Below are 12,868 nucleotides of genomic sequence, written 5' to 3'. Positions count from 1 at the left end.
GTATTGAATTTTAGTATAGAAATTGACGACCCGTCCTCAATCAAATGATCAATCAGTACTCGAGGACCAACGTCAATTTTGGAAATCGAAATGTCAGGCATAAAGTTCTACTGGCTATTGTTTTCGTTAAATGTTTTGCAAAACAAATCAGGTTAAAGCTGTAGTGACCAATAGCCCATCAGGAGCAAGGCACATCGAGGTATGGGTTACCTACTGGGGGAAGGGGACATAAGTGGGTGCCCTTGATGCATGTCTTCATGCCAAGTCCTAGTCGGATTGCACATAAGTGTTACCCTCGGACGGTGGGATATTATTATTGGAAACGGATCTATTGCTACGTAGTGAGTGGCATGCCGAAAAGCACCCGTCGCCTACCCACACAAGAGCTCAATCGGAGTTCCTAAACTGGTTATTGACGTCTGGGAATCCACCAAGTTTCGAAATCCTTCCGGACAAGTCCGAGTAGGGATTCTTGGCCACAGGAGATATCCTCCTATTGATGCATCTATGGGCTGTTCTATGTGGTCTCTACAACCCCCACGTGCCCTAGAATGCAATTTGACCATTAGGTACTGTGGTACAGTACTTGTTACACATCTTACGACTTTCGTTCCACAAGACTAATACAAGATTGCTTTTCTGTGGGGTGTCGGTTTTCGGGGTCCAATGTCAAGTGTGCATCTGGGGCTGAAGGCTAAAGCCACTTCTAATATCGCTGATTCGTATTGCCAATGGTTTCTCGGGACGAACTATATTGCAGGATGCAAGAATAGGGCAGGTAGGACAGAGAACACTATAGCGTCACCTCCCATGGGATCCTTTTAGTGTGGCGAACGACCAGCTACCTAGGTATCTTATTACTCTGCAAAGCATGGAACTGGTTCTCCCCAGGCCGATTATCCAATCAGGCATGAATCCAAAGATGCATTGCTTGTCCATTGCAGGGGCGCTTCTCTGTCCCATTGTGACACTGGCACGGATATTACTCGGGGGAGTCCGCCACAAGGAGATTGGGAATAGATCCAGGTCGCCTGGATGGGATGCCTGTGATGCAAGTATTATGTCAATGCTTCGTTCGTATCGATTCCGCTGTGTACAGATTCTAGATTCCAGGTTCCAGAACTTAACCTAGGTAACTTACTAATAAGTAACTAAGTTAATTTCTGGTTCGTACTGGAGCGATCTCCACGCCCAAAACCAAAAAAATAAATAAAAATCCCACGGTCGATGATTTTGGTTGCGCAACACGCGACCAGCAAAATGTTAGCGCACGCGATGCGTATTACTCGAGTGCGCCCTGTAACGTTGAATCGATACACGTTTTGATCGCATGTCGTCCAGGGCAGCCAATCACTCCGGCGCATCGAAACACGTTCTGGAGATTGCTTGGCTCGTCTGCTCGGCCTGCTTGGCAGCAACGCCTTTGAATATCAACCGAACAGAATCCTCATCATCGCTTCCCAATCTCTTCATAATCCCTCCAAATCCCAACTCTTATCTCACTTTTGGTTGGGCTTCCAAGACTATCCAAGACTTCCAAGACTTCCAAGAACTCCCCTAAGGCCACTAAGCATCCGTCCAGCGCGGCGGAGCGCCGCCCAGGCAGTCGGACAGCGCCCTCGATAGGGTTACTGGAGGGGCAACACGCAGAGAATACAGCACCAAATGCCAAATGGGTCTCGCGCTCCCCGATCATAGCAGTGCTAGGCAGGGCCCTCGAGCCCGAATCTGCACGTATGGCTCTGGCGGTTGAAGCACGTTGTGTGCGCACGACTGCGAGGTTTGGGATGTTATTGGAGGAGATCGAAGCATTCTGGAGAGTTCATCGCGGGCAGAATTTGATGCCTCGGGGGCACCTCGTGGGAACCGGCATGGGACGGCGGCGGTTTCTGAAGTCGCAGCGCAGATAAATATGTTCATCGCTCCCTCTTCCTAAGGGCCAAGGTTCCATTCTGAAGCAGCGCAATTCGATTCCTTGCTTGCAGTTGCATTGCAGTTCATATCGCAAGGGGCATTCCTCCTTCATATCCTTCGCTGGATATCTCCTTCAGTCAACCTCCAAAACCCCCTTCTCTTCTATTCTATAGTTTTTGGTAGCTCCGAGAGCGATCTTCTTCAAGATGCCCACCCTTCACCAGTTCGATTACATTTTCGCCATCGGCCTCATCTTCGCATTCTTAGATGCCTGGAACATTGGTGCCAATGATGTCGCTAACAGTTTCGCGACCTCGGTTTCGTCGAGGTCGCTGACCATGAAGCAGGCTATGATGATAGCGTCGGTGATGGAGTTTGCGGGAGCGCTGGGTGTTGGGTGCGTTACCCTCCAGGTCCAGATGGCTGTACAATGATCTTGTGGTGCTAACTTGAGATGATAGTGCGAGAGTAGCGGATACCATTCGGAGTAAAATCCTCAGTACTGCCGCCTTTGAAGCGGAGCCGTCCATTCTTATGTTGGGAATGACTTGTGCGCTTGTTTCTTCCTCTGTCTACATGACAATGGCAACTCGGCTCGGTATGCCCGTCTCAACAACGTGAGTATTGCTGTTCTTCCACCTGAGGAGTGAAAACATGTGCTGATTCCTTGCAGTCACAGCATTATCGGCGGTGTTATGGGTGTCGGAATTGCGGCACTGGGTGTTGATGGAGTGAACTGGGGCTGGAACGGCGTCTCGCAGGTCTTCGCAGCTTGGGCCATTGCGCCTGGACTTGCAGGTTGCTTTGGTGCCATCATCTTCCTCGCCACCAAGTATGGAGTGATGAAGCGTAAGAACCCTGTCAGAGCCGCCTTCATCATGATCCCGGTGTACTTTACCCTCACCAGTGGTATCTTGACCAGTAAGTCAAAGAATATTTCAGAATCACTCAGCTTTTGGGAGGGGCCGACCGAGTTCTGACATTCATATAGTGCTTATCGTGTGGAAAGGAGCTGCTTCTGCATCCGCAAACGTCAAGACCTGGGGCGCAGGAGAGTATGTCGGTGTCATACTGGGAACAGCGCTTGGTGTTGGCCTTCTCTCTGTAATTTTCTTACTACCATGGCTCCATCGAAAGCTCATTATGGATGACTGGGAGATGCGGTGGTATCACATCTTCCAGGGACCACTCTTGCTCCGACGTGGACCTGTCCCACCAAACACCTCTGGCACCGAGATCGTTCAAAATTATTACGAAGGACACAAGACCAGAGAAGAGCTAGATCAGGAAGGTAGCAGCATCCCGCACCCAGCAACCGATATCGAGACCAACAACAGCGACGAGATCAAGAATAAGGAAGCCGCCGAGGGTATCACATCAGAGCGAACTTCAGGAGAAACCCCCAAAACCACCGGTCTGAGCAATGTCAACCCCGCACCGATGGTCGGCAAGTGGTATGAACCCAAGAATCTCTTCGAGACCGCCAAGAGAGCCTTCTTCCACGGTGTCGAGGTCGATGTCATTGCGGAACAGCAAAAGGCTTCCATCCTCGCCGGTAACATTGAGGAAATGCACGCCCGCGCCATGCACTACGATAACAAGGCTGAGCACGCTTATTCGTTCCTCCAAGTCCTCACTGCAGCAACTGCATCTTTCGCCCACGGTGCGAATGATGTCAGTAATGCAATTGGTCCTCTTGCTGCTATCTATCTCATCTGGTCTACCGGAAAGCTGTCATCCAAGTCTCCCGTCCCCATCTGGGTTCTGGTTTATGGAGGTGCTGCGCTGGTCATTGGTCTCTGGACTTACGGGGTAAGATACATATTTCCTATACATTTACCCTTGCCCCCCTCAATCTTCTGTTCTCTTTCCTACATCACCAAACACACTCTAACATTTCTTCCAGTACAACATCATGCGCAATTTGGGTAATCGTCTCACCCTGCACTCCCCATCCCGCGGTTTCTCAATGGAACTCGGCAGTGCCATTACAGTCGTGATGGCCACCCGTCTCGCCCTTCCTATCTCCACTACTCAATGTATAGTTGGTTCCACCGTTGGAGTGGGACTGTGCAATGGTGACGTTAAGTCGATTAACTGGAGAATGGTTGTATGGATCTATCTTGGATGGATCATCACTCTCCCTGTTACTGGAATTATCGCTGGTTGCTTGATGGGCATTATTATCAATGCCCCAAGATGGGGAATGGCTCTTTAAGTGCCGCTTATAGACAAGCGGGGTTTTTGGGGGTGTTGGAGGATTAAGTATATGTTTGATAGTTGATGCATTTCTTCGCTCGGGGATATTTTGGAGCTTTAAAATAGTAATAGATAGATACCATGTTATAGCATATACTTTCGTTGAAACTCTGATCACATGTGCTCCGGATCTTCAATTTGGAGGTTCTCACTTACCCTCACACTAGTAAGAACTATGAAGTCCAGCTGCCGACTAAGGCAGTATGCTCCAATAGTTTCCCTAATCCCCGCCTATATGTTGCAAGAGAATTATCGATCATCACACGCTACCTTGCACATGGTAGAATCATTAAGTAACTTACAAGATATAGTTTGGTGAACTAGAGCTTGGACTATGTAGGTAGGTGACTGTAGGTCTTTACAAGCCAAGTTTATATTGAGACTTCTCTTATCTATTTTAGATCACGACTATCGATAACAATTATGAAATGACTTCCCATGACTAGGTATTGCTAATCCTCTTCAAGGACGTTGAAAGCCAGCTCCCAGGCCACCTAAACTAGGTTGTCTAGAACCTCCGCCTTCCTAAATGTGTTACCCACAAAAGTCCGTGGAGGATGCTCATGGGGTGTGACAACTTCGGCCTAGGGCTCCTCCATGACAAGTAAACACTTTCCTTATAAGAATTCCAGGCGACAGAATCAATGTCATCCCGTTTTCTTATCTCCAGCTGAAACATTCTGTCATTCATTTTTCTCTCGTACTTCAACATTCTTTCGTCCATTCTTTCGTCTCGTTTTCTCCTCTCCTCTCTAAACATCGCCTCATCCAGCTTCCTCTTCGCCTCTTCAAACGCTATTTTCTCCAGTTCTCTCTCGCACTCAAGCATTCTTTCGTGCATTCTTTCGTCTTGTTTCCTCGTCTCCTCCTCTCTAAGCATTGTCTCATCCAGTTTTCTCCTCTCCTCTCTAAACGGTATCTCATCCAGTTTTCTGTCGCACTCGGACATTTTCTCATCCCGGAAGTATCGTCTATTTTCCTCGGGATAACTGCGTAATGCGCAAGCAATACAAACCAGATCGATCTCGTCCAGGAAAAGGTCATGGGATGGACAATCTTGTTCGAGGGCCGCCTCTGGTAATCTACGGCAGCGCCACAGCCTCACTTCTGGTCCCCTATGGCGGCATAAATACACTTTCTGAAAAAGCCGGCACATTTTGATTTTCCGAGTTATTTCCGATAGAACATCGTATCAATCTATTAGATAATAATATTAGGCGTGGGTTATTCCGAAATTGGCGTTGGTGACGGCCAAGGAGGGTGGCCCCATTAAACGACTCGAAATTCCCTATACCATCTCTTATACTTTTAGTCAAGCCTGTCTTAAACGGTTGTTTTATAGACAAAGAATATCATTTACAATTAACAAAGAGAGTCTTTATCCGCATTGTCGTCATAATATTTTCTGCTTTAGCAAGCGAGAAGTGCTTTCTTTGACTTTCGGGCTTTAAAGAGCTACAGGTTCGGCGTTGATATGTATGAATGATGTAAGATCCATTGTTAGATTCTAAGCTAGTTGGGTTATTACTGGTCTCGGTTCTTGACACGAAGGCAAAGGGCTTAAAGCAAAATACAAGGCGGGATGCGGGATGCGGGATGCGGGAGAACAATAGCGAAAATAGACCGACGGTGAGATCGCCGGCATCTTTGACTTGCAAGCTAGGTGTGCATTTGCGGCCATCATTAATTCGAACATTCGGAAAATAGGGAATGGAAGCAATTACACTGCTCTTCTCTAGACGAAATTTCCGATTTTATCCCGTTTCTTGATTTTGCGTAGGAAAGAGTGGCCTTGGCGGGATGAGGTTAAGATGCTCTTAAACCCCTAGAAATATTTGGAATAGCCGATGGCCACTAGACTTCCTTATATACGTATTTCTCGAAGCAGTGTATACCACTATAGTTGAGACATAATCACAATTTAGTGACGGGATGAGATGCGCATTCTCACGTAATCACCATAGAAGGCAAGTAGTGCGAGCCTCGCATTATGTAGATCACGGAGCGAAAAAGGGGTCAAGATTTGCAAAAACACCCCCACTCACCCACACCTGACGACTGGTTTCAAGATGTATGCGTAAAGAGCTCTTGATTACTTGAATTGGCGGCGTAGCACAGGTGGCCGCTGACTATCATTCCTCGTTCATATGGTCGCCATCAGTAATACAATATCCCAATATCTATGATAATGCTAAGCACCCACCGCCGAAGATGCCTAATCTTGGAAGAAAACAATGCAAATGCTGCGCCTTCAATGCTAAACCCCTGAGTGCTGCGCATACTATGCATACTCCTTAACGCCAGGCCGAAGCCGAATAAATATTATGTTCTCTTTGGGGGCTTTTTGCGCTGAATGAATGGGTCTACTGGTGCTTTTTTACGAGGAGGTAAAACTCCTCCGTTCGGTAGCGGTGGCCGTGCGGTCGGAGCGGGTTTCTTTGCTTCCAAGGCCTGATATGCAGCGGTGAGATCTGGGGCCTTCACATCGTTTGAAGTGACAATCTACGCAGGTTAGCATGTTTTCCATATCAGTTTGTGTGCTTCGGATGGCTGTACCTTCTTCTTGGGAGGATCTTCCTCTTTGATCGACGACTCCCTTGGGCGCTTTCGATCCTCCTTTCCTCCAGCTGCAGTGGTACTGACAGCACCGATCGAAGTACTTCGGAACTCCTGTTTAATGGCCGAATCCCGGCCGGCATTATTATGCGCCGAGCGGGCTGAAACGGTACTGCTTGCACTGACAAGTGATTGTGGGGAATCAGAAGCACTGCCCGGGGCATCAGCCATCTCGACATCATCGTCTTCAGCCTTTGGTCGGTGTTGATAACTTTGTGCCCAGCTTGTAGAAACCTGCTGCGGACCGCGATCGCCCATCTCACCATTCCTCTGAGGTACTGGATCTTGAGTTCCCGGGGCATGACGCGCAGTCGGGCGTGATAGCAAATCCATGACATTATTTCCCGTGTATCTGTTACGGGCCTTCGAGTCTTCAATAAGCTTATTCCAGAACTCGCCCTGTTGCAGCGATCGCGAATCTCCCAGTACCCACAGGGATGACTTCGCTCGTGTGAGACCAACGTTCATACGTCGGATATCGCCAAGGAAACCAATACCCCCAGTTGCTTTAGCTCTAACGCAGGAGAATACGATAATCTCGCGTTCACGACCTTGGAAGGCATCCGTGGTATTGAACTCGATCTCATCAAATATGGAATCGCCGAATTTTGCGGCGAAGCGAAGTTTCATCTCATTAAGCTGAGCTTTATAACTTGTGATGATACCTATCTTTCCGGTGAAGTCGTATGTCGGGTAATCGGCCTTTAAGCGCTGGTAAAGCTGAATTGCAGCGTTAAGTTCCGGTACGTTAATGAACGAGTGCCCTCTTGCCTCCTTTGTCTGGACACCCCGGACGTCGAAAAACCGATATGGCCCGAGAATCGTACTTGCGTGCCAAGGCTGTTCTCTCAACTTGGCCATACCAGGTCCATCAACCAATCTGCCATTATAGAATTGCTGGCTGGGGAAGCTGCTGATTTCCGGATGCATACGATATTGCGTATCTAGGAGATGGACATAGTTCGGATGATTCCGCTGCATCCGGACGAACAAACTTTGCTCGTACCCAAAGCTTTGAGCGGACCGCGAGAGAACAGTGGGTGGCAACTGTTCAGGATCTCCGACGAGAATACATTTTGAACACCCATATTTCAGAGGGATTAGGGCACTCAGCTCAATACATTGGGCAGCTTCGTCAATGATAACAGTCTCGAACTCAACGTTCAAATTCCGGAACATATCATGACCACTGCCACTGAGTGTCGCACACAGGACATGGGCGCCATCAATTATCTCCTGCTGGTATCGGCGTCGATTGATTTCGTTTTGGCGTGAGACGGTATTACCACTCTCCTTATCTTCGTCAATCTTATTCCCGATATGGGCTTGACTGCGCTTGAGAGCGTCAAATTGCCTTTGAAGCAGGAGCTCTGACGTCTTGTTGCCATTTTTACGGGCTTCATCCATTTGAGGTCTCAGAGCGTTGAGTTGCTCCTTGATTTTGCCAGCATCTTGATGGAGCTTATCCCTGTCTTGAAGAAGCTTATTCTTTTCGCCATTGTCACCCTCCAGTTTCCGCGTGACCAATTCATCCAGCATAACGTCTTTCACGCTGGCATTGATGGCATCACTTCGTCCGATACGGATTACGTTGATCTTCTGACGAGGTCCGCTTAATGGCTGAATACCCTCCTTCAGTCTGACCACCAATTCATCAACAGCGGCATTACTAGGTGCGCATATTAGAAGCTTCTTCTTTGGCTTGTTTGATGGAGGTGGAGCTGCTCGCCCTGGCACCGGGGCCATGGCCGCAGTTTGCTGCTGTAAACTCTGTGTTAGAAGAGCACCAACCATTGCCACAATAGTCTTCGTCTTTCCGGATCCGGGAGGGCCCTGAATAAGTGTAAAACCGTCGTTATCATTGGCGGAGAGGATGGCTTGGGACTGTCCTCGGTTAAGGTTGTACTTGGATGATATAAACCCAATCTTATCGTCGGAATACTTTTGCAACGGGGACGGTTTTGCTTCCAATACCTCATTGCACAAATCATAGTACTCCAGACTGCTTAAAGCGGCAAACTCGCGCTGGGTAGTTGTCATATCCGCAATCTTCACAGCGTGAATCTTGCCATTCGGAGCAAGGGCTTGCAAGAACGTAGGGCTAATATCTCTACTGACACGGAACGTGACCTCGACCACATCCTTCTTGCGGGTCGTTCGATCAACTCGAGCAAGGCAGTGTGGGTCCTGTTGATTGCCTAGCGGGTCGCGGTTTTTTGACAATAACACAATGTCTCGCTCAGTCATTTTGATATCCCGATTCATAGTAATTGGCATCTTGCAGCTGACTTCCATGAATTTATCAACCGATAGACGATTTAGGACTGTAATTTCCAAGGGCTTGAATGAATTCTCCTCTTTTGCTGTGACGAGAGATCGCCAAACTTCAGATATCAATAACGGCCCAAATGTCCTCTTGTACAGATCCAAATCTATGAAGCTATCCGCAATCTTTCTACATTCGTTATTGCTGGGCGGGTCGTCACCAGGATGGAAGATGTCCCAGTTTAGTATTTCGATATAGAGCCTATCCATATTTGGCTCCACACGAGCACGGAGATCCTTGGCGGATCGTATAATTTTGGCCTTCTTAACCGGTCCTTGCAATTGCAACTTAAGGGCGTTTCTCCTGTTTCGTTCATATTCGGAGACCATCTGCGAGGTTGCTTTACGAGTCTTGATAAGCGCTCCGGTCTCATCTTCGTCATCTTCTTCATTAGAATCCTCATCTGAAGATCCCACCATGATTTCACTACGGATTGGGGCATGGTCCTTCCCGACTATGCCGCCGATATCCTTGACTCCGGATCCTTCTCCTCGTACCCCGGCTGGGGCACGAAGTGCCTTAGCTTTGGCTATTGCTTCCGCTCTTTGCCGTCTCATATCTTCCTCGGCCTTTCTACGTTTCTCCTTGAAGGCATTGATGGCCGGATCATTAGCAGCGGGTTGCTGAGCCTGCATTCGATCCAGAATTGATCGGTGTTTATCAGATAATCCGGAGACCAATGGCTGGCGCCGTGGCAAGGTTGGCTCATGCTTTTTGCCATCTGCCGACCTCGACCAGGAATCGATAGTGGCCTGCTTCTTAACAGTAGTAGTCGTTACAGCAGGCGTCTCGATTATTTCAACACCCTGGTGCTCATCGAGGGCTCTTTGCAATTCCGCTTTCTGCTGATTCGTCAAGTTGGTTCGCCTGAACTCCCTCTGATTTTCGCTCTTGCAGGCTGATCTGATGAATTTTGAGGCATAATCGTCAATCTCGAGGTTGTACTCCCCGAGACAGCGGAGAAGCTTGCCTAAAAGGCTAGTGATAACGCTGATGAGGTAGGCGTCTCTCAGTCTGAGTAATCCTGTCAATCCGTTGACATTCTCACATACGACCTTCAGCACCTTCTTGATACAGTCCTTGGAGGATAGTGGTTTGGCAACTTGATCTTTCTCTGCAGTGAGATCGCTCAAAGCCGACGCAAAGACACTATACTCGTCGAATAGAGCCTCCGCATATTCCATACTATCACGGCAGAAGTCTTGCATATATGCTGTTGATTGATTAACTCGCGGAGCCCATGATTCGGTAGTAGAAAAGCACATATCTAAAGCACGCCATTGGACTGTCCACCAAGCCATAATGGAATTATGCTCCGATCTCAAAAACGCACGCCGACGCAGAATTCCGGTGTTTCCGGCTAGAGACTTAAGAACCTCCCGTCCGATTTTAATCATGTAAGGGACCGGCCCAAATGTTCTAGCTCTGGTGATCCGGCTAACGGCATATACCAGAGAGTTCAACATAGGAATGAAAGCGGTCTCCAACAAGTCAGAAATTGCATCCTGCTTGCCGAGATGGCCTGTTGTGCTTTTGATGACTTCGACTGCCGCTTCATAGACGCCTTGATTTGCTGATACAAGAGCTGCAAATAACGGACGAGCTGTTTGTGGCGATTGACATAGTTGGCGTAAATCGGCAGCCTTGAAATCAGTCAGCCGCTCAAATACCCTGGATATATTGTCCATAAGCTGATTGAAATCCTGATTGTATTGAACATGATCCTTGGGTAGATCTGGATTCTTTTTATTCTCTGGCATGAGCTCATCTAAGCCGGTCAGTTCGGTGGTGGCTCCGACGATGCTTTTTGCCAGTTTCAGATTGCCAGGTCGGAATATATCAAGGGCGGCTTGCCAAACCGCTTGCGAGTGGGTCCTGAGCCCTCGTTGAATCGGTGTTCCATTTTCAAGCGCAAAGAATTCTGCACTCATTGCCTTGCAATCAAGCATGAGAGCATCCTGGATCACGGACATGCCTAGATCCTTTAGCTCAGGGTCGCTTCCTGCACCATCCTCAAGGTCGGCGCATCTGACAATGATTCCCTTGTACTTGTCAACAAGCCCCATTATATCGTCGATGACTATCAAAGAAGTCGATGGGTTGATTTTGTAGTCGGTACTGATGAAAGTTTTTAGGGTTGCCCGGAGAGCGTCAAGCCCAGCTCGGCAACATGTTATTCTCGCCGCTTCAGAGAACCGATCCCCTTGGAGACGCTCAAATAAATTGTAGAGCAATGCACGGCAGGCATCATGTTGATGAATTGGATCTAGAGACTGAATAAAACTTGGGCTCCATGATATTGCAGGATGCGTCTCAAGATTCTCGAGATTGTGGGTATTCTCGAGTACTTTCTCAAATCCTTGGCTCTGGAATATCTGTTCTGCAACTGTAGCGGGCGAAATGGTTCCCATAGCTGACCAGAAGTCCTTCGGAGCCTTTTCGAGAAGCTGACAATATGATTCGATCACAAGTTGCACAACGTCTTCGGAACCAAGCGCTAGGTGCTGGAGGCCTAGATGGTAGACATCCGGCTGGACCTCCATTGCTCGAAGTGAGTGCGTGATTAAATCTCCCTCCATTCTGTCCAATATCAAGAGGAATCCCTGCCAGAATCGTTGAACGTCTCCGATATCTGCATTCGGCTGCGAGACCAGGAATACCGTCTCGGACAGCACGTCGTGCACCACCCAATCAAACGTCTCTTTTGTGAGGGATACGGTCATTTTCTGCCATGATTGAGTGGCAAATCGCAGCCGGACAGTATCCTTGTGAAAGAGAAATCGAGCCATAGCCGGTAATATATCAGCCATCCTGAGAGTCTTCTTGGTTTGGACCTGGGAGAAAACAAAATTGAAATGGGTCGACAGCCGGTCCTCTGATTTGTGATAGTCGACGCAACAAAGCGATTCATAGAGAGCCAGGAGTGCGGCCCGGTCATTCTTCACAAGGAGGGCTTGAGTACGATTAGCGGCCGGAGCTTCAGTGAGGAGCTTCTGCGCAGATTTTAGGCCCGCGTCTATCCGATAAAAGTCAATGGCGTTGAGGCGGTTTGACAGCTCCGATACAGTATCGTCGTCGAATTGTCTATGAAGGCAGATGAGCACCCGCACATACGAACGTGCGATCCATAGCCACTTACTCTGTCAACTCTTTGAGGTATCCTTTCCGGCCCATGTGCCAATTATGAACGCACTTGTCGCAGCTTGTCAACAGTTTGTTTAAACCGTCCGTATATTCCTCCAGTATTCCCTTTGATCCCTCTGGGGCGAAACCCAGAACAAGAGACAGTTTGTATGCTACTTCGTGCCTTCGTTTCGCATCGTTAATCAACTGAAGTTTCTTCTCGGCGCTTATATCCTCCTCAGGCTCGTCCGGATGGTCATAGTCGATAGGATCGTCGTCGGCCTGCAAGGGACAGAACCAGTGGGCATCGGCAGGGAAACTCTTGAGTTCACTGCGGCAGTAGAATCAGCAGAGGTCTCTGGATTAGAAAGAATGAGGGCAGGGTCATACCGGCCGAGCTCCTCGAGCTCGTCCATAATCTCAGCTTCTTCCCTCATTTTGAAGGTGAGGAGTTCCAACAAGCACCTCCGCTACACATCCACGCATCAAGTAGCTAGAATATTGCAATCAACCTAGCACCAATGGCTAGAAACCCAATAGCAGAAATGCCTCAACGTAAAGAAATAGTTGTTAAGCCTGAATAGTCAAGAAAGATGCAGCAGAATTATCAGGGGCGCTTTCTGAAGTTGA

General features: G+C 48.4%; 2 protein-coding genes across 2 annotated transcripts; one reads left to right on the top strand and one right to left on the bottom strand.

The window, feature by feature from the left end:
• Positions 1-2,120: 2,120 nt before the first annotated feature.
• BP5553_04568 (Phosphate transporter) lies at positions 2,121-4,132 on the top strand (the record flags this gene model as incomplete). The annotated part of the gene is made up of 5 exons (XM_032013191.1): positions 2,121-2,311; positions 2,376-2,531; positions 2,588-2,835; positions 2,906-3,726; positions 3,821-4,132. 5 exons carry the CDS (start codon positions 2,121-2,123, stop codon positions 4,130-4,132), a joined length of 1,728 nt encoding a protein of 575 aa, XP_031869791.1.
• Positions 4,133-6,495: 2,363 nt separating this feature from the next.
• Positions 6,496-12,675, bottom strand: BP5553_04567 (Uncharacterized protein; the record flags this gene model as incomplete). Its single annotated transcript, XM_032013190.1, has 4 exons — positions 6,496-6,675; positions 6,730-12,199; positions 12,255-12,569; positions 12,629-12,675. 4 exons carry the CDS (start codon positions 12,673-12,675, stop codon positions 6,496-6,498), a joined length of 6,012 nt encoding a protein of 2,003 aa, XP_031869790.1.
• Positions 12,676-12,868: the final 193 nt, after the last annotated feature.

Source organism: Venustampulla echinocandica (assembly GCF_003357145.1).
Source record: "Venustampulla echinocandica strain BP 5553 chromosome Unknown scaffold_2, whole genome shotgun sequence".
Classification (NCBI taxonomy): domain Eukaryota; kingdom Fungi; phylum Ascomycota; class Leotiomycetes; order Helotiales; family Pleuroascaceae; genus Venustampulla; species Venustampulla echinocandica.
The sequence above is the reverse complement of the archived record's forward strand: the minus strand, read 5'-3'. Positions and strand labels throughout refer to the sequence as shown.